General features: G+C 32.2%; 1 protein-coding gene across 1 annotated transcript; it reads right to left on the reverse strand.

The window, feature by feature from the left end:
- Positions 1 to 2,298: 2,298 nt before the first annotated feature.
- LOC132738981 (ficolin-2-like) lies at positions 2,299 to 9,455 on the reverse strand (the record flags this gene model as incomplete). The annotated part of the gene is made up of 6 exons (XM_060726620.1): positions 9,339 to 9,455; positions 4,688 to 4,775; positions 4,285 to 4,418; positions 3,761 to 3,857; positions 3,226 to 3,387; positions 2,299 to 2,574 (listed from the first exon to the last, which is right to left on the reverse strand). Coding segments are annotated over exons 1-6 (874 nt in total), but the record flags the coding sequence as incomplete, so codon positions are not given.
- Between the last annotated feature and the right edge of the window lie 17,516 nt (positions 9,456 to 26,971).

Consider the following 26,971-nt stretch of genomic DNA (forward strand, 5'->3'; position numbering starts at 1 on the left):
GGCAGCAGAATTGCAGCAAATGTTTATCCCTGCATGATCATGTGACACATAAATGGTCAATGCATTTTTTAGCTCCAGCAGATAAGGTGTTTCTGACCTCTGGTGTTGCTTAAAGTTTGTAACACTCGGGGTTAGTCTATTTCGACCGAATGTTGTAAAATATAGAAAACGGAATCTCTAACTTTAATTGTGCAAAAGCGAAAATTTGAAAATGTTGCAGGCTCTGTTTATTAAGCCTGTTCATAGGCGGTGTTACCGTACACACTCGCTAGCACTGGCTTAAGCAGAATTCTACATTTAAATACAAAATAGTGAAATTTTGTATCTAGAAACATCTGTAAATGTGTTTATACGACGGTATTCATCAAACCATAAATGCGAAAGTTTATTTTTTTAGATATTATTGATTATAAGAGACATATTTGGCCCTCAGTCTAACAATTTTATGTATTTTAGGAGCGATTTTGAGATACTTTATTTTAACGTCGTTTTCATTCAATTTATTTATCCACTGTTATCTGGTTTCTGGTGATCTATGTCTAATTTCCGGGAGTTAAATATTTGATTGTGTTTTCAGGAACGACCATCCTTTCGAAACTCGGTTTATAGCGAAATCATGTAAAGTTTTAAGGTTAAGGTGCACTAACAAGGCGCATGACATTACTTCATTGCTTAAAAATAGAATTTCTAAATCCTTCTCCATAAGTTCAAATGGTTACATTTGAGGGGAAAAGAAATGACAAAGCTTATAGTTGAAATGAAACTTTAATGATGAAATGACGGATAAAGTGAAAATATAATATTAAGGAATCGACCTTTTCTTTTTACTTTGTTTTACAATTACAATTACAAAAGACAAGAAGCAACATAAACATATATGCATGAGCAAGAAAAACAATAAATCCTTTACATTCATTCTCAAACACCAAATAGAGCATTCCTTATACCGAGACGAATTTATATGGCAAGGAAAACTACATAATTGTGAATTTAATGTTATAAGACAAAGTGAATACATTAGAAATTATGCAAATTATCGGACAAAGTGAAAAAAGTCATTACTATATCCATTTTATGTAAGAAGGATAATTCTAAATTCTTTTAGTTTTGTGTTTTAAAGTGCCTATAGTACAGTCTACAAATATAAAACGTTAGATCTGATAAGTAACTTTAGTTCTAAATTCATGTAGATCATCAAACGAGCATTAGAATATATCTAGTAATTATTCTATTTGTTCTATTGCCTGCCTAATGCAATACTTAGATGTTCATGCAACATATTCTGTGGTCAATTTAACACATCAATACATAAATCTGCTAATTTCTGATACAATATCATTCTTACTTGCTCAAATCACTCATAAAATAATTTGTCTTTTAAGTAGACTTAAGTTTGTCTTTTCGGGTTTTCTTTAAACATTCTTTTTCTATTCTAAGGTAAAATATAACAAAAAGCAACAAAAAAGGTGACATTCAATGAACACATCACTAAGCAGAAACTAGCAACAAAAGACCACCGACAAGGAGCACGAAATGAGAGGAGAAGACGCAAGGGCTAAGTACGGATAAGACACAAATATAAATAATTCATTGAAGTTAAAAAAATCATTGAAACTGACAAAGATGTTTAAAGGGCAATAAATTAAAATGCCAACATAAAGATAAGGGTGTAAGGGAAGGAAACAGAGAACCTGGGTTTGCAGAGGTTTATCTAAATTAGAAAAGAAAGGAGATAACTATCAATGACGACAAAACGAAAAGGACAAAATTGATATTACCACAATTAGCATTCAGAAATAAACAAAACATAAAGTATCAGGTATAATAAAATATTACTTACTAAATTATCTAATCAAGTGATATACTAAAGTGTATTTTGTAAAAGTTACATCATGCTCATTTTTGACAAATAAAAGATGACAAATGATAACGATACGATATAAAAGTGCCCAAAACATAAAAAACACTACCCAAATCTTTTTATCAAATAAACGTTAACAATCAGTACTTATGATGACTTTTTTCCCCAGCTCATGGAACATTTACGCTTGAATGGGCTTAATGTTACTTTCAGAAAAATATTATTTAAAATCGTTATGGAAAATATGCCCGTAAATTCAAATCAGCAGCCGCTTGCTACAAATTTAAATTCTGCTTATATATTTTTGTTTTGTTCTCAGAAAATATATTAATCTTTAGACAAATCCACGATACTAATTTGAATGCATAGATTTGAACAAATTTGCTTATAAACGCTGTATTGCAAAGAAAACATGTCCGGGTTTTCAAGTTACGAACCATTAGTAATATCTCGCCGGAACATCATTTTGGTTTCTTTCAGAGACTTTTCATTATTAAATTGATTATAAATCACTCCAACCCAGAAGCCATCGGGATGAACAGTTCCTGGAGTAATGTACTGTCCGTTGAGGTTCACACCGCCACAAGCGTTATACCACCAAGCACCTTGGCAATGAACGGCGCAGTTCTTTTCATCATTATCTCTGTCCTCGTCTACTGTGGTAAAATGCATACCATTGTGGTATGACATACCGAAGTTGGAATACCCATCACCTACAGGTTAAAATGATAATTAGTAACATAAATATATATCTCTGATTACAATCAGTTAGATAAGCAACACTGAATCTATATTAAATATGAACAATAAAAACAAGAAGGAAGGGCAACGTTCAATGAAAGCAAATAAACGCATTTCCCAACACCGGATTACTGGCAAGGAGCCTTGCAAGATACCAAAAACAGGACATACAGGCAAAAACAAAAACTGACGGGACGTCATTTTAAAATAGGATATAATAGAAACCTACACGGTAGTTAAAGATAAACATTAATTTAAAGGCATACGTAAGGGTGAATGTTTCGTGTCTTCATTTAAAATGCAAATGAGTAGATGAAGCAATTTAATCTTCTGATAGCATAGTGGGCATTAATGGCATTGTTTAAATAGATTGGAAGATGACTATTTACACGAAATGGATTTGTAACATTGCACGTAAAGCTTCACGTAATTAAAAAGGTTGCATCTGTATCATTCTTGACTGGAATTAACCGTGGCTCCGTTTTGGTATTAAATTAAATAAATCGCAATAAATGCAAAATTGTATCTTAATCATATAGGCAACACTTTTCAACATTATTGATATAAATATGAACACAAAGAAATTGCATCGAAGTTAAAAGTATTTGAATTCCATATCTTACCCGCAGTTCCAAATCCAGGATCAAAATGAATGGTGAACTCTGGACCAGCGTCAATGTTAAAGTTCCTGAATGTTTCATACACGGTAGTTCCATCAGCGGCCGTTAAGTCAAGTCTTAATTCATTCTTTCCTTGAGACGTCATTTCGTGCAAATATTTTAGACCTGGGAGATAAGTAAATTAGTTTGTTCATAGCAAAATTTGAACCAAAAGTGTCTCTCCTGTGATGAAGAATGACTCAATGTTTATCAATTTAATCAATGTATAATAAAATATTGGAGATTAAATTTCTTTAACATGTTAACAATACAAACTTTAAACATCTGTAAGTTCGTTAAGGCAATATAAAAAAGAAGAAATCGAGAAAAACAACAAGATAGATTGACTTTTACGCAACGCAGCAACCATAAATGCTATATCACCAAAATGTGAGAACAAAGGTCAACAAGAAAGAGCAGCAATCAATTAACGCATGAAAGGACAAAGAACGCTAGAAAGGCTGTCAGTAAAGCATAACACAGAAACAGACTACCGTACCTAGCCAAAATTCTGTGTCCTGATTACCAAATCCATTTACATACTCCGTTGATTCCTTATAAAAGTCTACGGAACCATCAAATCGTGATTGAAGTACCTTCAAGAAACAAAACATGTGAATGAAGTCACAAGACGATATGTTCAACATTTTTTTAATCAATACATAGTACATAAAGAGATTAACTTTCAACTGCAACAAATTACTAAAATTACTATAAATAAATCTAGGAGATGAATATATATGATAGGCCATATATCTAAACAAATATATACGTCACCTTAGTGCAGTAACGAAATATGTCCATCTTATTATGATAAGAGTTAATCAGTTATTGCATTACAGTCATAACTGACTATACGCCATTTGAAACTAATCGTAGCTATGTATATAAATCAATTGCCCTTAATGACTAATAAGGGGAAAATATTTCTCTCTTTTTCTTCTGTACCTATTGTGGCCTAGCCAAGCATTGCTTCATTTTATAACATAATTTCTGTTACACAAGCTATGACGATTCTCTTACCGTCCATCCACCACCGTCCGTCTCCATATCACAGACAACTGTCAATAACTCATGTGACTGCCATAGCTTTATTATATGTTTCCCGCTGATTGCAGAAGGGAAATAAAGCCGTACATCACTACAGTCCGTAATTGCTAAATAAACAAAAAAATCATCATCACTATTATCGTCCTAATTATTAGCAGGTACTTGAAATTAGGCAAGAAAGTTTAAATTGTCATTAATGCGGTTTTTTGTGACAAATACAAATTCTACTTAAAGGACCAAACCGTACGCACCATTTTTGTTATGTTGCCCCTTTTTGTACTTTTCATTCATGTGTTTTTACATAACATGAGTAACTAATCATACAGGTTCACTGTTTTCGTATATAAAATCTTCTAACTGAGGACTATATTGTTACCTAGTTCCTCGCATTTGTAGCCATCATTGACGGGAATACATTTCTGTGACTCGGAACAAGGTTGCTGACCACACGCCCCGGCAATCAACTGCACAAATATATATACATATTGTATTGACTGTATAACATTTTGATTGTTGAATTAGGCACATTATGCCTCAGAAATCCACACGTGTTATACTTTGCAATGACAAACATGTGTTTACAATGTTTTAATTATCGATAATGTAGAACATGTAAGATGTTTAACAGCTGAAAAAGTAGGACTTGGTACGTAGAAATGTTGCATTAACGCAGCAAAATGTAAACATGGAAGTATTTTGAAATACAAATTTCGCACTCACTGACTAACAAATTGCCAACAAAGAAAACGAAATAAAAGATTGTTTATCTATATGGCAAATATTTATTTGTTGGAAATTCCATCAGTAAAGCTAAAGTATAATATTAGCAAGGAATACTAATTATTCCTTTTTGAGGCATTATTGGCCTTAAATATTTATTGAAAATTGCAGACGTTCACCGATTTTATGTTTATGTTATGACAATCATTATGAAGATCTCGTTTCTAAAATGCATTGGAAAGCAATTGAACAAAAAAAATCCATAAAATTACAAAAAGGGCATGATAATGTCTGATCACGAAAGCTAATTGAACTTGCATAATCAGCCTCGCGCGTCACATAGCGCTAATTAGCAGTTTTAGTTGCTAATATCAATAGATTTGTATGATTAACAAGAGAGAGATGAAGTATTGGACAACAATTGTGCAATACAATGCTTTAAACGGCAAATAGAAACCTTAAAGAACATTTGAAATGACTGAATAATAAATATTTAATGAAGTTTGTTCATGAACCGCAGGTGTAAGTGCAAGCTACCGCCTACGTTCCATAGCAACGTCTGAAAGTAAAGCAAGCAAAACAATAATGTTTGAAGATTGTGAATTTACTTCTTGTTGATCAGTATGGAGGTTATCACAGAACATTTGCTATTGTAGACGGAAGGTGAAGACGTAAAATAAACAAGAAATATATTTTTAAAAAAAGGTCGACCGAGTATAATTTGTTAACTTGCATATGTTATTTCTAAGTATTATTCAATACATATGAAACTGTTAGCAATGCTTACATAACAATGGTTTAATCATATTTTGTAGGTATTTTTGCGTAGGGCAAAAAAGGGCATCGCCCTACACAGAAATATAGAAGAAGTTCAAAGACAATTTCGCGTTTGTTTAAGGTAAAATGTAAATAATCATATGAGATAGCTTTTAAATAAACAATTAAAGATTCTTTATAACTTTGTGAGCAAGTTTGTCATAAAAAGGCAGGTAGTTTGCACTTTACAGTACCGTCCATGAACAGGCTCAATGAAACCGAGCCTGCAACATTTTCAATTTTGACGTGTTGGACCTTCTTTAGGGATTCTTATTTACTCTATTCTATAGAAAGACGGTTGTTTACGAATTCCATCTTACGATTACGGACTTGACACTGACATTTACATTGTTATAAAACATGTGGTAATACATCCAATAACAAAAAAGAGGTCAACTTAATTGTTGTTGATTTAGTTTATATAAACACTGATAATGCATTTAAAGTTTTCAGAGTTACTAATTTTATCCTTAATCCGAATGACGCCAAACAGTACTTGCTGTCTTACTTGCATACTGCAAATTAATTAAGAGCCTTTAAACTTGAAGGGTCTGACCGGAACAAAGAAATGATATGCACATCTTCCCTTAGAATTGATTGTTCAAATAAAGTTTCATTGAATTCCAGCCAGGACTTGCAGGGAAATAGCGAGTAAACGATTATTGCTGTCAATGCATACTGCATAACTAATCAAGGGTCATAACCCTGTGTTCAAGTGTCTGAACGAAACAAGGCAACGAAATGCACTCTCCACTTGTTTGCCATAAATTTGCATTGAAATCCGGCAAGTTGTTTCAAAGTAATAGCGCAAAAACAATATTTGCTCTATATTGCAAAACGAATTAAGGGCCATTACTCTAAGTAAAAGAGTTGACAGGAACACGGCGATGATATGCACATCTTTTGGAATTGATATTTCCCATAGTTTTTTTTTTGGAATTTCTGTCAGTAGTTGCAAGAAATAGCACGAAACGATTAATGTTCTATATACATACTGCATAACTAATCAAGGGCAATAAATCTGCTTTGAAGGGTCTGGCCAAAACAGGGCGATTATATGCACATTTCCTCTTGGTATTGAAAGTTCTAATTATGTTTCATTGAATTCCAGCCGGTATTTTTAAAGAAGTATTGTAGAAACGATTATTGCTCTAAATACATACTGCATAACTAACCAAGGGTAATAACTCTGACCAGAGAAAGGCGACGATACGCGCATCCCCTTTTAGTATTGAAGCATCCAATAAATTTTCGTTAAATTCAAGCCATTAGTTGCAGAGAAGTTGCGCGAAACTATTATTGCCCTATATGCATAATGCATAACCAATCAAGGACCATAACTCTGAGTTTAAGGGTATCACTGGGACAAGGCGATGATATGCTCATGTCCTCTTGATATTGATGGTTCCAATAATGTTCCATTGAATCCCAGCCAGGTTGCAGGGAACCAGCGCGGAAACGTAATTCGGACGGACGGATGGACGGACGTTCTAACGGGACAGTGATAATGTGGAATCTCTTTTTTTCTCTATTGTTCCCTTTTTGAACGACATACGGATGGAAGGACGGACGGACAGACGACAACGCCAAAATAATACACGCCTTCCGATGAGTTGTGGTATACCGGTTTAGATGTATGTGGTCCTAACCAACACCACGTTATGATTCACATTTTTGAATTTGAATTATCTTGTAAGAATAAATATGAAATCGTTTACAACATCTGGTTTTATTCTAGTTCTCTCTATTTTAGGATACCTTTTAAGTAGTGTTTTTTTAACAATTATATTTTTATTTCATTACATTTACTTATTTTTTATAAATAAAGTACAGTGCTTGTAAGATACACATAAAATACACACACGCAGGGTTTTAAGAGAAAGGCAACTTTAAAATTAAAATTTAAAAAAAATCAAAGATTTTGGAACAGGTTTCGAATCTATAAGTTACGTCTATAATCTTGAATTGTAAGACTTGTACCGAATACGTTAAGGGTAAGAGGGATTTTTAATTTACAGTCAATATTGTTGGACAATATCACTTGATTCTTTTTAATAATATTTTCTTTTATTTTTCTGTACAGTATATAATTACATTCATTACATTATGATTAGATGGCGTGTGTAAATTAATGTTATAAATCATAAATGACATTCACATAATAATTTTTTTCCGTTGAGCGCCAAGTCAAAAATCAATAGATTGGCCATTTGACGGAGACGAGAATTTAATTGCTGTTTTTCTCTCTGGCTTCTTCATCATAATTAATCAGACCTAGTTATCGTCCTGAGACCTTTATTACTCGGGATAGTATATTCAGAAAGAATGGTGCATGTTACATTTTTGTATTTATTATTTTGCAAAGCCATGGACGTTTATTATATTGTTTACGTTTACGTATGCTAGGACGCACACCCCTTGCTATTTATAATATTCACATAGTTGTCATTTTGTATTTAGTTATTTTTTTATTTTCACTGACAATTGTTCGTTTAAAAATGTATACTTAAATTAAAAAATAAATAAATAGTAGAGTCGCAGTCCTATTAATGTTTAAAATAATCTTCGTACATATGACAGCGTGTATTCTGTTAGTTTTACGTATTGCTTAAATTTAAAAGGTTAGAACAGTAGAGTCACATTCCTATTAGTTTTGAGTGACACTTTTGTGCCACTTCTTTTTAATTTCTCGTCAACGGTAAGTATCTTTACTTGTGTCCAATGTCTCATTACTTTTTTAATGTTGCCCCCTTCCTAGAGCCTGGAGTCACCTTCCCTACGCGCCATATAGGCCTTTTGGTCAATTATTAAATTGTCTTCTTTAATTTCCTTTTCTGTTTCTATTGTTGCATATTATGTATCATTGCAGTAATTATCCCGTCCGTGCTTTGCCTTGTGCTCTGACCTGTTTTTGTTTGGGGTCTTGCTGGGCTTCTTGCCGGTATTTCTGTGTTGGTGGGTCGTGAGGGGGTTGCGTTCAGTGAACGCCATCCTTCCTCGTTGATCTTAACTTTCATTTTTTAGCCAATAAACTTGTCCCCTGCTTTGCATTTATTTCTGATTTTGTGCTAAGTGCCTATTTGGGGGCCCTTGCTTATGGATGTTGTTGATGAACATCACTCCTTTTGTTAATATTTATTCTTATATTTGTCAAATATGATACTAACAAGGAACAGCAACATTCATTGAACGCAGCTCCAACTGTATCATTTAACGCGGCGCTTCCAGATGAGTATCAAACAGGAATAATGCCAGTTGTATGGACAGTAAACATTGTATACCGTTGCATTGTTAGTGAGTGCTTGGTTAACTGATTAATGTAAAACAAAAGATTGAATTTTGATTTTGTTGAGATCTATTTATTTGTATTAATTTTTACAAGCCTGACTTAAGCAATGCTCAAACCAATATTTTACCCTAAAGATGAGCCGGTACTTTAGGAAAACCGTTTAGCCCAAAAGAACTGATTGTATTGATTAAGATAAACTTACCAATGGCCAGTCTGAAACATCAGAGAAAATGGCACCAAGCCTAACTTGAAATTCTCCGAGGAAAACAGATTTGCTGTCGGCGTCGTTGAGTTTACACGTACCATGGAAATAGTCCATACTTTTACACATTGATGTGTAAATACATTCACGAGCACACATGTGTTGATTTGGAACCTTAATTTCAGCGATTGAGTGTCCAGTAAGACGTTTATTGAAGTATTCCGAATTAATTTTAAATGATTTTGAACAATCATTGGCAAACGCACATGTAAGCCAAATTAAAATAAAACATGAAGCATTCTTTCCTTTTTGAAATTTTTTATCACGAAACATTTTATCAGTTTTGCTTAAACTTCTTTAAAGGTCGTGGTTTTCTTGTTTGGTGCACTTTTATTTTCAACAACATTAAAATATTAAGTAACCGCACCGAGGTTAATTCTTACCGATAAATGCACTGAATTTGTTTGAGCACATTAATTATTTAACGTTTATGCAGACGGTTTAAACATTGTTCATATTCGTTGCTCGAATAGATATGTCCATTTTAATGCATACATTATATACTTAACGTCATGTTAGGCTAATCAACTGTAATATTTAGATTATTGATCTTGATTTTGAGTGATCTATGTCATTTTAAAGTATGGTGTTGGAGTTCAAATGCACAGTAATATAATCAATAAGGTCGTAGGTCTAAGTTATTAATTACAAACATCCGAACGACAGATATAACTCGAAATCAAGATCTATTTCCATTTTGAATAATCAAGAAAAAAAATATATGGACTTTTTTTTTGTTGGTTAAATAAGTTTTTCAGTTTCTAATAGCACGCAACGTTATTTGGTTGAAAAAAATAAATATATACAAAGAAAAAGAAAAAAATGTCTGTAAATTCAATCATTTGCACTAACATTTTGAGACTTTATATAAAATAAAAAGTGATATTATTATTATACCATTTTGCAACATTGAAATATCGTTCTTTTTTGGCGGTTTTTGCACGCGATGTTTAGCGCTGCATTTTTACGTCACGTAAACAACACTTCAAACGTCTGTACATCTAAATGACTGAATTGAATATATAATTTCCTTACTAGGCAGGGAAGCTTAACATATTACTATGATACAGACAAATTGAGATCTCAAAAGATTTAAACTTCATGCATGTCTTCCATAGTTGCATAATTGAATTGTATTGCTTGAAATACTATGATAATTGCTTGTTGTTGTTGCTTTTAAACAAAATAAATATTATGCCATGACAAATTAATTGAATAATTATGATTTTCGTACATATCATTTTAGTTCATAAATAAATTAAAATTTGGTATCCCGTCATACGACTATATCGATCTTGAAAACTTTTCATGATGATATGTAAAATTTAATGTATTTTCCATGCGCACGTTTGAATTTAGCTAAATATGATATTTTCCGCTTCAGTTATCATTATACTTAGATTCTAAAGCTGTAGCTATAATTTAAATTACATTGATTGTAGCACAAAGAATATAGTTTTGAAATTAAACAAACAGAACAAAAATTAATTAAAGATTAATGATATCCATGTAGTAATGATATCCATGTAGTGATTATATCCATGTAGTGATGATATCCATGTAGTGACGATATCCATGTAGTGACGATATCCATGTAGTGACGATATCCATGTAGGGACGATATCAATGTAGTGACGATATCCATGTAGTGACGATATCCATGTAGTGACGATATCCATGTAGTGACGATATCCATGTAGTGATGATATCCATGTAGTGATGACATCCATGTAGTGACGATATCCATGTAGTGACGATATCCATGTAGTGACGATATCCATGTAGTGATGATATCTATGTAGTGATGACATCCATTTAGTGACGATATCCATGTCGTGATGATAGCCATGTAGTGACGATATCCATGTAGTGATGATATCCATGTTTTCGTAGTTATTATGCATGTTCAAACTGATAATAATCGTCAGACGACATTATTTCAATTATAATGTTACCAAAATAGACTTAATTTTCCTTTGAACGTCAAATATACATATGTTTATAGATAATCTCTGTGTTAATTTACATCTAAAACCACGTGGTAGGACTAATTCCAGTTATGAACAGTTTCGTCGCAATTTTTTTTTTTGTTTTAAATTAATAAAAAATGAAAAGGTTTGACTGTGTTATCTATCTTAAATCTTATTGTTTATTTGTTGACGACTGGTGAATATACTATTTTCACATGAAATATTTAAATTTATACGAGTCTTAATACAATATCGCAGAGTTTACATAAAAATAGAGGCAGATAGACTATGGTGTTTCAATGCGAGTTGTTAACTTTCAACGAAAATGACATATTTTATAGATCAAGATTCCATATTTATTCAGCTTTGGATTATATTGTGCTATGTAAGAGGCCAATACAATTTACTTTTCGAGATTATAAATTTATTTCATGGGACATATTTTTTGTTGCTAATTCAAGCTTACTTTCTTCACGACGGATTTTAAAATAATCATATTATAACAAAAATCCAGCTTCAGTCTCAGTAGATATATCTAAGTATATATTAAATGATTGAACAGATAATATTCTTTCAATGGGTTGTAAAGTCAACAGTACTTCATCAACTGATTTTGTATTTTTAATTCTATGTTTTAGTTATACCTATAACTAAAAGGCAAATGGACGATGCTCAGTGCACACCTTGAGTTAATATTGCATATTTATAAATTTTATAATTTTATTTGTTTCAGAAATATTTATCAAATTCCTCTGTGTTATTAGAAAGAAACAAAGAAATTCTGTTTCATGCAATTGATTTTTTTCTCAAGAAATAAGCAACCGAAACAATATCATTGGCAATTCATTATATAACTTGTATTTTTTGATGATGTTGTGGTGAATTGCATTTAGCAACAATTGAGACTGGACGATTATGGACGATTACACTGTCCATTGTTTCAACAAATTGCACTCAACTTCAAATGACAACTGTTACAACATTTATAAACAACTAACAGAAGAAAATTAAAGACAAAATATATTGCAAGAATCATAAACGGAAGTATATTTATTTTAGATATTTGGATTTTAAACCGTTACATCAACGACACCTAAATGTTGTATTATGTATGGATACAATTTAGGATTCAGATTTTTTGAAAGAATTCAAAACAGGGGAGGAAGATGACATAAACATTAAATAAATGGTATTCTTAATGATTTGTCTTGAATATGCTTTCCGAAGTAAACTTATGTAAGTAAAAATATGACTGTATATAATGCATTTTACTGGGCTAATCGTCATATCTAACTTGCAAATCTATTAAATATTAAACATGTAATTTATTTACAAAGGAAACTATCAATTACTTGATTTAAACACTATGTTAGACCGCCGCCTGATCGTCAAATTGAAGTCCGATGTTTTCAAACTCAACTTACGGTAAGGTAATTCCTAAACTACTTCAGCTGAACAGAAATACACTATAATTGTTGATTCTTGTATTGGTGTTGTATTTGTTTTAAACCCAATGTCACTCTAAAATTATAAGCATATTATATGACGCATAATGCATGCTATATCTTAGACAAAACTGCACCCTATTGACAGAAAAAAGAATTATTTATCCCCGATATTAAAAAGTGGTAAAGATTCAGACAAAGACATTAAGAATGTGTTGAATTATTTACAGAAGACAAACTACAGCAGATGATAGACATAAAAAGCTGCACCTCATCAAAAATAAATCGGTTAAAATCGCCATTTACGATACGGTTTGTATGACGAAGAAAATAATAAAATTATCCCATAACAAATACCAACACAGAAAGAATGTGGATAAAAATTTTAAATCGACAGAAACTCCCTGTGACTGACAGGTTGCCTTAAATGGTTGATGCATCAGAACTACGGTCACTGTTTAACCCTTCGCAACAGGTTGCAAATCTGGAATCGTATAAATAAATTCATTGTTACATTTGCAAGCTACAGACATTTTACAGTTGATCCAAATATTGATCCTGATCCTAAAAATGATCCTTATTTTGATCTAAATATGTTTGTATTTGTTCAGTTATTTTTTCATTTCATCCCAAAATAGTTTGCTTTCTTTGCAAATCAGCAATTTTATACACTTTTTATATTTACCATTTAATTCTAGCAAACATGATTAATTAATGAAAATAAAATCAGGATCACTTGATCCTTATCCTGATATTTTCTTTGTGAACACGGGGCCCGATGTTGATTTGAATATTGTAACACCCGGCGCCATATTGCATAAACTGCGTTGGTGCGCCGAAAAAACAACAAAAAAAATTATAAACAAAAATCGTTGACACACATTTTTGGAAATATCAATATTTCCATATCTATTTTTGAGTCTATTTTTCAGTATTTTGTGACAATAAAATCAAAAACAAACCTAAGAAGGTATGTCAGTTTATTTATACATCTTTTCGAAATAAATGTGGTTTGATTGATCAAGCTTAATTTTTTCAAATGCTATAAAACTGTATTTGAAACTTACCAAGAACTTTTCGTAACTTACTTCAGCTATTTAGAGATCTAATTGGTTTTTTCACAATTCATCTGATATCAATAGACCGTAAGAAGATGCCAACAATCATCATCATAATCAAAAGTCAAAATTGATTAACGGATGTAAAGTTGTGTAACATTTAACAGAAATAGAATGAAAGAAAAACATCTTTTTCTCAATATCTTTGTTTTCCAAAGATATTCAAGCTTTTAAATATTTGCTTTAGAATTTTAGATGTTATATTAAATCATTTACATTACAGACGCGTGTAAAACACTTTAAAATAAATTTATATGTTATTTAACTGACAGCATGAATTTAAACATTTGTATCTTAAAATCATACGCAAATCAATATGTTTTTGGAAGTGGTGTACCATGTTACCTTTTATGTCGTCTAAAGTATCAATGTACTATTCAAAAATTAAATCGAATCAAAATTTAGAAAAGCGCCATCGGCTAATTAGAGACAGGTAACAGTATTGCATGTAATACATTGCCAAACTATTTTGCTGGATAACTTTTCAAGAACACGATATTTTACTTAGATTGTAAAGAGAATTAGTTTTTCTGCCAATTTCTTTTATAAGTTACTATAGAATATCTATAGAATTGGATAGTAAATAAAGATAACAAAAGAACATATTTTCTGTCTAAAAGTCTGTTATATCACGTCTGGCATCAAACTTAACATTAAAGCATAATGTTTGATATCTGAAAATATTTTGTTACTTAAATAGTAAATAAATGTGATAACAGTGATAACGTTCATATATTCTAAGATAGTAGCGTAATAAATTACCATTACATTTCAGTTTGATGTCTAATATAATCAATGTGTGTCAGTTTTATCAAGACCTTGTTTTTTATTGCAATTTTTTACACCGTAATTGCTGGGGCCCAAGCCGTTCCCCAGGGTACCCCCCAGGACCCCCTACCCCAAAAAATTTCAACAAATTTAAAAAACTGTTAAAACAAAAACAAACAATTTTATCAAAAATTAAATTTTGTACTATAAAAATATGTAAAGGTATGTAACTCTACCTTTACAATCTATGAGAAAACATACACCTCATGTTAGTTTTCTGGCCTTCATAGCTGTCATAAATTCAGCCGATGTCCGGTAACCCGGGCTTAATCAATGCAGAAACAATATACCCTTTCGTTTCCGTGTTGATTTTCTATCAAACATTAAGAACAAAGACAGTACGAGTCTCAAAACTGCCTGAAATACAAACCCCGACACACGATGTGACCGAAGTATTGAATTTCGTACATTTTAACGGCATACATGCACTTTCCTTAATAAATACCTATTGTAATTATTGTAATGAATAAAAAATGTATCTATGTTATACTAACAAGTGGTGTCTTGTCCTATTAATCGTTAGTATCGGCGAATTCATTCAGTAGCACTATTTTGTTTTGTTTAGCCGCTTCCATATTAAATCGGTGACCCGGAAATGGAAACAGTATTAATTATGTTCTCATTGGTCAGTCAATAATGGAGGTTTGTCTTTCCGTAGCGCTGGTTCCCCAACTTCACGATATTACACATACTGAAGCCGGTGGTCATTTTCGCGAATTGTTTACATACGAAACAATCAACATTGACGCATTATTTTAAAATAGATTTTTTCGCTGTATAAATTACACGACTGTTTACAGTTAAATTACAAAAGCAGAATTCAACATTTAAACATGAAATATTAAATTTTGAATTTAGAAACATCCGCAGATGTGTTCATACGGCGGATATCATGGAACCTTCAATGTGACACTTCCGTGCCATTCCATGAAAAGCGGCGTATGGTCCACAAGTAATAAAAAGCGTGTGCCCTAAACGAGAAAACAATGGGCAGAACTATAAAAAATGGAATTTTGAAAGGGGATCAGAGGTTATGAAGCCTGCGTATCACAGATAAGACGTCAAAAGACAAATTTAAAAACAGGCAACATATCCTAAGGGTGATTCAACATTATTCAAGTAGGAAAACTAGAAATGCCGAAAAGTTGAAACTAAAAATACCACAAGCACAACAATAATGTTGTGTTGAACGATCTTCAAGGATCAGTCCTGAAGACAGTAACGCTAAGTGTGTAACACATTGAATCACATTGAAGTTAATTTAGACACATAGTCCAAATTATAAAATCTGGAAACAAAGTGATCGCTCGGAAGCATTAATCACAACAAAATAACATAAGAATTGCAGACTTGGTTTGATTGAGTCTGTACATAAGGGATAATGAATAAAGTCAACATCCTTCACGTACCCTAGCACCGGCTTGAGCGGTACTCAATTCTCAACACTTAAAAGTGCTGGCATCAATGATCCCGAATGATCAGAGAAATATAACAACACTGAATTGAAGAACGGGACAACTTTGTACAGCTGCCACACAGCACTTGACACCTGCTGTTGCGAAGTATAAAAATGTGGAAACAAAGTGATCATAAGTTTCTTTATCAACAATTTTACTTGAGTACTTATCAGAAGATTTTTTGTGACATACTTATGCCTGGCCTCGGCTACGCAATTCTCTTCAACATACCTTACTCTAGCTCTTGATACTTGTGTGATTGTCCTTTGAGATAACTGCCTAGTAGTTGCTTGAACTTTTAATTGATATGTAATTCCTAAAATATGATAAACAAGATGCGGCGTTCAATGAACGCAACCCCCATATGACCCAGCAACAAGAACCAATTGCAAGGAGCCCGTTGCCATTACAATGTTGAAACAAATATGCTGGTGAGCAACACCATAACTTGATTCACTTGCCAACAATTTAAGTCTTAACTTGCACCTTACATATGTACCTTTAAATAAAAATCTCCCAGGTCTTAAGAGTTGATCTGTCCTGTATCACAACTGGTACATTCTTCAATTAAAGAAGACAGTTGCTTGTACTCTAGTTTTGCAAAATGCCCAAATTTTGCAAAGTCCAAAATTCCATTCTTGATAATATTTCAATTTTCTCATACTGAATTGTTGTCTTCGCTATTTCAGACCTGATTTCTCAAGAATAGCTTTCAAATTGATATCTTCTGGTAGTGTAATATTATTTTTCAACATCATCTAAATTAGCAAAAACTTGGTCAAAATCATCATCGAGTTCATGTGTAGTTGCTTCAACATCAGTCTCAGTGTTCTGGAGTCTGTCTTTGTCAATCAATTGACTGGTGTAAAAAAATCCAGATGTACTATGTTGTTTTCTGAGACATCCGAAAAGCATAGTTACTGGTAATATTCCTTTACTGTCAGTTTTACAGTATTATACAAATAATTGCTGCAACAAAAATAATATAATTATGACCTCACTAATGGCCCTGATTGGTGAACTTGTACATTTAGTATTAATAATAAGCACCCGCTTTTGAATTACATAGCACACTCTACTCTTAAAAGAAGCACGCTTTCAGATTCATGCTTATTTTCATGAAAATTTTGAAAATGTATATCATGTATATTGTGAAGTTACAAAAAGGAACAATTTACTCATTATCAATGGCACTTACAAATTTCTGGAAACAAAGTGATCCCTCGGAAACATAAATCACAACAGAATAACATAAAAATTGCAGACTCGGTTTGATTGAGTCCTTACAACTACATTTTTCTTAAGTTTGTTTTTATTGAAATATTTTTTACTCATCTTGAGGTCTTTAAACTGTTGCATTATTTTTATGATGTTTTCCTACTTACAATGTTCAAAAGTTAACATAAAATAACAGCACAAAAATAAACTAACACAGCCAACAGTACCAATCTTGATCATACTTCACAAATTTGAAGCCTGGCCTGGCTCTATAATTTTTTTTAATTTTATTTATTGCCAACAGTCTGAGTGAATAATTGACAGGTTGATGAAATGACAGGATAACTGTCCATTTACATACAATGTTAAAGTAAGTCCTTTGCCTCTAACTATAGGATGGTAGACCTTTTTATAGATGTATATCAAAACAAGAATATCAACTCTCTCTCTTTGACTATATATGTATCTTACAAACTAAAAGCTAGTACAGAGGAAATAATTTCAGTGTTAACGTATTTACTTCCTGTGTTCACATGAATTGATACAAGTTGAATTAAACGAGCTTGCAATAAATCATACAGAAACAAGTTCTTATGCTTGCAATAAATCATACACATTGAATTATATAGACTAGCAATAAATGATACAGTGATTCCCTTTACTTTTTTTTTTGTTTGTTTGGATTTTTACGGCACGTCAACACATAACTGGCCATATCGTGCCGAATGCTATAATAGGCTTAAAATATTATGTAAAGCATTGTAAATGACAATAGAAATGAGCAAATTAGATCCTAGAATACAAATTTATCTCTTTTAAATAATCAATTATGTTTTTGATGGAATTGTATTAAAAAGTTCTTTGAGTGAATTTACAGAATAGAATCTATTACGGGCCTGTGAAAAATCATGACATTCAAGAAGAAAATGCTTGACAGTAAAATTTTCATTACAACCTACACAGAAAGGGGCATTGTCATTTGTGAGGAGATAAGAGTGGGTAATTTTAGTGTGTCCAATTCGGCATCGAAGAAGAACTGTTTGATCACGGCGGTTTGACAGAGATAGAGATGGTGACATATCAAGAGATGGGTTTATATCGTGATGTTTATTAAAAACGGCATTGTCCCAATTTGCTTTCCATTCAGATGATACGAGTTTATTTATAGCTGGTCTAAAATCACAAGCAGGTAACAATAAGTCAGTTTTTCGAAAATTTAATGATTGTTTAGCTAAGGCATCTACTTTTTCATTTCCTCGTATTCCTACATGGCTTGGAATCCAATATAATTTAACATATTTTGTTTTTAGTATATCATGAAATCGTAAAAGAAGTTTCTTTACCATTATATTGTCAGATTTTTTTATTTTTAATGGATATTAAAACAGAAAGCGAGTCAGAAAATATCACAAATTTATCGTGGGTATGCTGTGCTATGTATGACAATGCTAAATCGATAGCTTTTGCTTCAGCAGTAAAAAATGATGCATTATCTGGTAACCTCATACTAGATGTAAAATTATTTTCAAACACAGCCGCACCTACTTTGCAACCTTCTTTTGAACCGTCCGTATAAATATGTATAAAATCTTCATGCTCTTCCTTAATTGCTAGAAACTTCTCTTTGAAATATTCAGGTGAATTTGATGCCTTTTTTATATTTGAAAGGTTAATATTTATTTCCGGGGAATTATAAGTCCAAGGTGGAACATCCTCATCGTCATTTTGAAGGATACTGTCTGGATTAATTTAAAGTTTATCTAAATCATCTTTTAAACGAAGGCCTAATGGTTTAATTTCCTTTGGTTTGTTTACACATTTTTCAGTATAACTTGGTTTGAAAATAATATTTTTAGCTGGATTTTTCCTATAAGATGAAATTCTAGTTGCATATTGAAGTGATAGCTTTTTACGACGAAGATAAAGCGATGGTTCCCCAGCTTCCGCATATAGACTTTTTACAGTTGAAGTGCGAAAAGCACCTAAAGCTAAACGTAAACCCTGGTGATGTATGGTACCTAGCATTTAAAGATATGATTTTCTTGCAGACCCATATACTACAGAACCATAATCTAATTTTGATCGGATAAGACTTCTGTATAGTTTCAGTAATGTGGAAGAATTTGATCCCCAATTTGTACTTGATAAAAACTTAAGTAAATTTAAAGCTTTTAGGCATTTAGTTTTCAAATGTTTAATATGCGGTATAAAAGAAAGTTTTTTATCAAATATAATTCCTAGAAACTTAGCTTGATCAACTACTGGAATTTTAGAACCAGATATGTAAAGTTCAGGGTCATTATGTTGTTTTCGCAATCGGCAGAAATGAACACATTGAGTTTTTGACTTTGAAAATTTAAACCCATTTTCTATTGCCCACTTCTGAATTTTATCTAAATTTTGTTGAAGTTGCCGTTCAATTGTTCTCATACTTTTCGATCGACAGCAGATAAGAAAATCGTCTACATATAGAGAACAATCTATGCCTGGTGTAAGAGCGCTAGCAATATTGTTTATTTTGAGGCCAAAAAGTGTAACAGAAAGTATGCCTCCTTGAGGAACACCTTGTTCTTGTTGGTGGTTTTGACTTAATGTGATTGTGTCATTCATGTCTGTTTAGTCTTCATAAATACAGTATATAAAATAAAATGAAATTATGTTTTATGTAAACATTTTCAATGACCTCTGAATATTAAATTCAGGATTCAAACTAGCCATAAAAAGGGAGGGAAGTGACATACTTTCAGACATGTTTCTGTAACAGTTATTTGCACAAGACAAGGAGACATGGGTTTTAAAATTGTATTGCCATTCAAAATTGGGAATCATTTTGAATCAAATCCTTATTTAAAAGCACATTATGCCCCATATCTTAAAGATCCTGTATCACAATTTTTTCATGGTTTTATTTCATAAATATGATGCTCAAATTAAGAATTGTCAATATGGTTTGTTCCGATAAGCATTATTTAAAAAGATATTACCAAATTTAAAATTCTGTAAAAAATACTTAAAACAAACGTCGTTACATTGCCTGCTGGTAAACGTGGAAGACCGACACTCCTTGCATGGAAATATGAGAGCAATGTTTTGGATTATATTAAGAAGTTAAGACAGTCGGGATCTATTGTTAACAAGCAATTATCATAGTATTGCAAGCAATCCATAAGTCCCCTACCGGTTAGAACCCCAGCAACATTCTGAAGGGCCATTGGCTCTTCACTTATGTCTCTATTTTAAGTAAAGAGCAAGGTTCGCTAACCATAGATTTTTGCCCTAGATTTTTTGCAAAAATTATATCTATGCATATGTTTTGTTTTCCAGTTTTATTTTTAAGTTCAATCCTTAAACTATTAAAAACAACAATAAATTCTCAGTCATATGTTTACATTTAGTATGATCTATGGTCAATTGAAATACTCCTATTTCTAGCAAAATTATAAAAATTCACGATTCTTTGGGTTCAAAAACAAAATTAAAGTATCAGCACAATCCAGCCACAAAAAAGATTTACACTTTTGCGTTGTAGAGTATCAAAGGCTTCTAGTTATATTGGATTAAAGTTGGGGCTTGCCTGTGCTCTAATACAAAATTGAAGTTTTACCTAATGTTTTGACGTTATTTTGTGATGTTTTCATTAAATGCAGCTCATAAAGCATATAAACGGGACTCTACACTATTTGATTTTGTGCTTAATTATTGAAATATGTTTCATAAAAATAAATAAAAATGGAATATGCACGTAAATCATTTTTAATAATAAATCGAGTACGAGTGAATTTTGGTACGAGTTTCGCCGGTTTCCACTGCGACAGATGTAAACAAAGCACTGACAGGTAAGCTTTTGCTGTTTTAAATGAATTTTAGTAATGTAAATATATGAATAAATGCTGATATTCCATAATTACTTTCCTTAGACATGTCATTATTAAATTAGCAAGGAGCTGTTTGGTAAGTTTATTAATTTAAAAAGATACTTTATCTCAAAATAACCAGTTGTTCGTGTTGGTTTTTTTTTTCAGTGAAAACAAACCCCGCTGTTTAAGAGGTTTTCTTACTCATTTAATGGTTATAGTGAAGACTTTAATTAAGTTTGTGTGTGTAAATATTGAAAGTGAAAAAAAAATAGATCTACTGTATTTATTAGTATTTATTTAAAACTTAAAGGCACATCGTCTGCAAAATGTTTACCGCTTAGTTTATGTACAAGTCCTAGTTAAATGTCTTGAATTTACCATAAAGCTGTCTTGGCCTAGAGGTAACATAGCTGACTGTCACGCAAGAGATCCGACTTTTTTTTAAAAAAATTGTCTCTCTCACTTAAATATAAATATCTTTTTTTTCATAATAAATAATACAAATAAATAGTCGTATTGAAGTAAACAATAAAAAAATGATTTCATTACATGCAATTTTTTTCTTCATTTTTTTTATTATTTTAAGCCAATGCTTATCAAAAGGCCTATTATTCGGGATTTGTTTGTTAGTGTTACAAAATGTCATAGATATTATCAAAAACAGGAAATCATTGGTCGAACAAAACCACCATGCTTAGATTTGCAGAAAATATCACATCCCATATACTTCGCGAAGCCAGGGAACGGTTGGATCTTGCTTTAAACAACCAGCTTTAGCAAGTTTTGATGTGTTTGCTGCCTATAAAGTTCAGTCCTTTATTGATGAGTTAACCAAAGCTGGTATTCGCATTCGGTACGTACCAGGTGGATGTACTGGGGAATTACAGCCCCTAGATGTATCAGGAAATGCGTAGCTCAAAGAAAATATGAAAAAGTAGTTTACTAGTAGGTATGCAAATGAGGTATCTGCACAAATGTGTAAAAAAGACATAAAAGACATAACCATCAATCTGCACCTGTCTCTCATCAAACCATAGCATGCAAAGTGGCTAATGGATGCCTTTGACTCTGTAAAAGACAATTCAGAGCTCTTCCAGCTCGGCTGGAAAAAAGCTGGACTTCTAAAATAATTGCGAGTACTTTGTATGCATATACTAAGTATAGAAGTGTAAATATGAAGAACATTGAAACTGACACATGCTCTGTATAGTACCCTATACGGAACTTAATTGGCAATAAGCCTACTAGTATTTCATAAACTGTATTAAAATGTGGATGATTATATTTATTGCTATATTGACATAGAGTTCTTTTGATATTTATAAAATAGTAGTAGTTTACTTAGTTTGTGATTTTATTCATTTATGGCAATATTCATAACAATTCATTACTTCCTAACAGGTGCCCGTAAAATTCGAATATATCCGGTCATGTAGCTTTGCATGAACAACGTCTAAAATAAAAATTTCTCTCCAATTTATTCGCGAAATCGTGCAGACTTATTCGCGCAAACAAACATGTGCGCTTCGTGGCCATCCGCGAATGAAGCGAATATTAATTGGTTGCGAATATTCGTTGGGTTACAGTAATTATAACTTTAGTATATAAGGTTACATTTCATTGATATTATTGGTAATGCACTGAGGTAACTTATCAACACAACGCTTTTAAAACCATTTTTTTAATTTGACATGAATAAAATTAGTCTCTTTTTGTTACTATTTGTATATTTGTTACAACTAGAACTGCCACTGTCATACCCCTGCATACCACTTTGTCAGAATCAACAGTGGCCATTTGGAGCTCAAGGACAACCTCCCTGCCAAATCTGAGGTTACTAAGCTTGTGCATTGCAACTTTGTTGTGCGGGGGTATAATTATAATAATAAAAATAGACTTTGATATTTTTATCACTATTTGTAAATGTGTTACAAGTATAATAATAATAAAAACAGACTTTGGTATTATTATTATCTTATGTTACTGACTACAATTATGACACAATACAGTACAGTCATTTCACATAACATTTACAAGTCTTGTAAGTCTTGTTTGTATTCAATGGAATTACTTTTCTTACCAGGTAGGCAAAAAAGTGAAAGCATTTTTTCAAATTAAATAGCTGCCCCTCTTTTTAATTATGGACAGTGCATAAGATAAGTATAATTATGCAAAAAATGGTTTACAAAACATTCGGAAAAAATCTATAAAAGTATTTAATCTGAATATAACATGACCTGTGCGTAGGGATAATTTGGTTGAGCGCATTTTCTTGCGCGGAGCTTCTCAATAGCTGCATTGCAGCAACATGTGTACTTGTACCTATATATAGTTTACAATTTTTGCTACCTAATGATGTCATGAATATTATAATATTCTGCAGTTTATACTTTCCATAGGTTACTTAGTAGAGTTGAAGAAGACCTCAGAAATTGCAGTGAATAAGCTTTTTCAGATATATAAAGATGTAAAAACAGCTGGAATAATTCAAAGTGGTGAAAAACGGATTTTCTTTGAGCACATAAGGAATATTTTTCCATCTGCTATCAAAGAAAGGAAAAAAAATCATTTAATGAAACTTAAACAATATATTGAGGTATCAAAATAAAACCACCTCATCTTTAGCAAGAAACAGGAATTTCTAGATTCCGTAAATTAAGTCAATAATATGCACAATTGCGACAGGTACTACAACCAATCATTTCCTTCTTTGTAAAGCTTTGGAATTCCTTCATAATAAATCATGGGTGCTGAGTGTAAATGGAAAAAAGATAGACCTAAGTAAACTACATGTGTCCAACTCATATATCTTCTCAAAGGAGAGCAAACATTTAGTATGTGACTGAAACTGTGTATTAGTGTACAGAAAACTAAGTCAGTTATCATTAAGAGATATCATAATGTTTAGTGTATGAAGGTAGGCAATAAGTCTAAGAGAACAGTAAGGTTTATGCTATATGACAGATTGGTTGTAATGAACAGTATAACTAAACTAACCAATAACTCAAATCTGTAGAAAGTGCCAGAAATTGACTCTAAGGTACCAGACACTAATAAAGTAAATGAAAATGTAGATAATACAGTTCAAATTGACAGCAAAAGTAAAACACATACTATTTCAAAGACAAAATTACCAGTTGAAGACCTAAGAAAATAGATAAATAAGAACCCTGATCCATGACATTTCAAATGAAATGGCAGAATTAATTCTCAGTCAAGCTGAAAACTAAAGCCGTGATCCCCGCGGTAGGAGATGGTCCCAGAAAATGATTTCTGTGTGTTTACAGCGTTACTGTAAAAGCCCTATTTCCGGGAAACCAAAACATTAGTTTTGCTATGTCCAAATACAGTAAAAATGAAACAGGTTTTGATAGTAAAATTCTAAATTTGATGCATTCAGAAGCTGTACAAAAATACATCCTGATGGCTTGATTGGTTGTATAATTATTGACGAAATGGCAATTCAATCGGACCTACAAATATGTCAGAATGGAGATGCGGTTGAGCTATGTGGTTTCAGAAAATGCATCTGTTGTTCTTCGCACCGGTAAAAATTAGAGTATAGGGATATAAGCATTTCAATTTTCATCCTAAGACTCACAGGATTTAGGATTCTCTTTGCTCATTTTATTACAAATGGCATACAAGGCACTGAACTCTTTCTTTTATTTTGGGAAGCAGTTGATAAGCTGCAAATGTTTGGATTCTGTGTAGTTTAAACTAGTTTAGATGGAGCTCAAAGCAACAGGAACTTCATAAAATATAACCTGGGTAACACTCCCACTGAAAGACCATTTCAAACCTCAAAAGCATGTATTTTTGGAGTTAGTTTTTATCAAGGATGTTTCCCATGTCATAAAAAAGATAAGAAATAATGTTTTATCCTGTTGAACAGAAAGTTGTCACAAAAACAAATTTCATACTGAAAAAAAAACATTTTAAAGACAATCAGTCATTTAAATCCAGAATATTCACTATATCCAAGAAATCCGCCTTGGCCATTCAAAGCTGTGGCTTATTCTATCTTTTTTATTCTACTTAAGCCGGTGCTAGAGGACGTGGACGGTAACTTGCACTTTCCAGTACCGTCCATGAACAGGCTCAATCAAACCGAGTCTGTAACATTTTCAATATTGCCGTGTTGGGCTTTCTTTAGGGATTATGTTTTTATCTATTCTATTACATTACTGTGGTGTGCTACCTAAACGCTTGTTAAGCTTCAGTTGACTTAGACTATATCCGGTTAAAATGTTTCCTCGATATTTTGAGGGTGCTTCGCCAAAAAGAAAGCTACCTAAACAAACAAATGACGAAAAGAGTAAGAAAAATTATGATAAAGATCGAAACGTAAATTTCAATCATCATAGGTGGTGGTTAATGTATAATGAGGATGAGGGAATTTTAACATGGTCTGTGTGTAAAAAAAAATCAAAGTCAGAAGATAATGCTTTTGTGAAGAGAACTTAATACCACATAAGGATTGACGGCATAAAAGCACATGAAAGTAGTGAATTTCATGTAAAGTATATAGATCGTGAAACTGCAGAGAAAACCCGTATTGTTCAAAGTAAGGCTATTAAAACCCTAACTGCTTTGAAAAAGATGATCATGACAAACTTGTAATCAAAAATTAAATGAGAAATGCCCATGCATGTGCCAAACATAGCCTAAGTTTTAAACACTATCAAGTACTCTGTCGTTTGGATAAAATGAAAAAATTTGCAAATTGGTTCACAATACTGTAATGATAAAGCTGGGGCTATGTTTTGTGAATCCATTTCTAAGACAACAAGAGCTTAAGTTGTCAACAAAATCAAAAATTGTTCTTGGTGTAGCATTTCATGTGATGGGTCTACTGACTTTACGGATGATGACCTAGAAGCAGTGTATGTTCGAACATGCTCAACGGGGGGAATTGAAGACTCATTTTTGCATCTGGGGTCCTCTGAATCTGCATGTAGCGAGGATATTTATCAGTTTCTGTAACTTTCTGATGCAGACCCTTCAGAATTTGAAGATTGAAAGTATTGTTTACACTTAACTTGTTGGTTTCTGTGCCGATGGAGCTTCAAATGCAAGGTAAACTCAATATTTACAATTTTCTAAGTTTTATTTTTTGAAAGCAATCAATAATTGATTTAGTTTAGTGTTAACAACGCTTTCAATCTTCAAGTTTTGAAGGGTCTGCTTCAGAAACTGAAAAAATATCCTGGCTAAATGCAGATGCAGAGGATCCCAAATGCAAAAATGAGTTCAAATTTTCCCTTTGAGCATGTTCGCACATACAGATTAATCATATTTAGTTATTAATTAAAATGTTTAATCACCTACACCTGAATTTAAGATTAATTTTAAAATAAATTTTGTGAAAAGTAAAGCAGCATTTGCATATTTTTGTTGTTGTTGTTGTTTTTTTCTCAATACTATGTTTGTTTGATATTTTCCAGGATTGAAGAAAGGCGTAGCAGCTCTATTGAAACAAAAGTGGCCATATATTCTAGTTACTCACTGCCTTGTGCATGGGGTGGAGCTGGCCTTTAAAGACACAGTAAAGAAGTCTTCACCAAAACTTCATGGCAAGGCCACAACTCTACTTTTTGGTTTATATTACCTTTTCAGAAAGAGCCCAAAAGAAAAAAAGGTTATTTAATTATTACTTTTATCATCATTATTTAGTGTA

This window comes from Ruditapes philippinarum, unplaced genomic scaffold, assembly GCF_026571515.1.
Source record: "Ruditapes philippinarum isolate M1 unplaced genomic scaffold, ASM2657151v2 ctg8123_1_1_1_1, whole genome shotgun sequence".
Classification (NCBI taxonomy): Eukaryota; Metazoa; Mollusca; class Bivalvia; order Venerida; family Veneridae; genus Ruditapes; species Ruditapes philippinarum.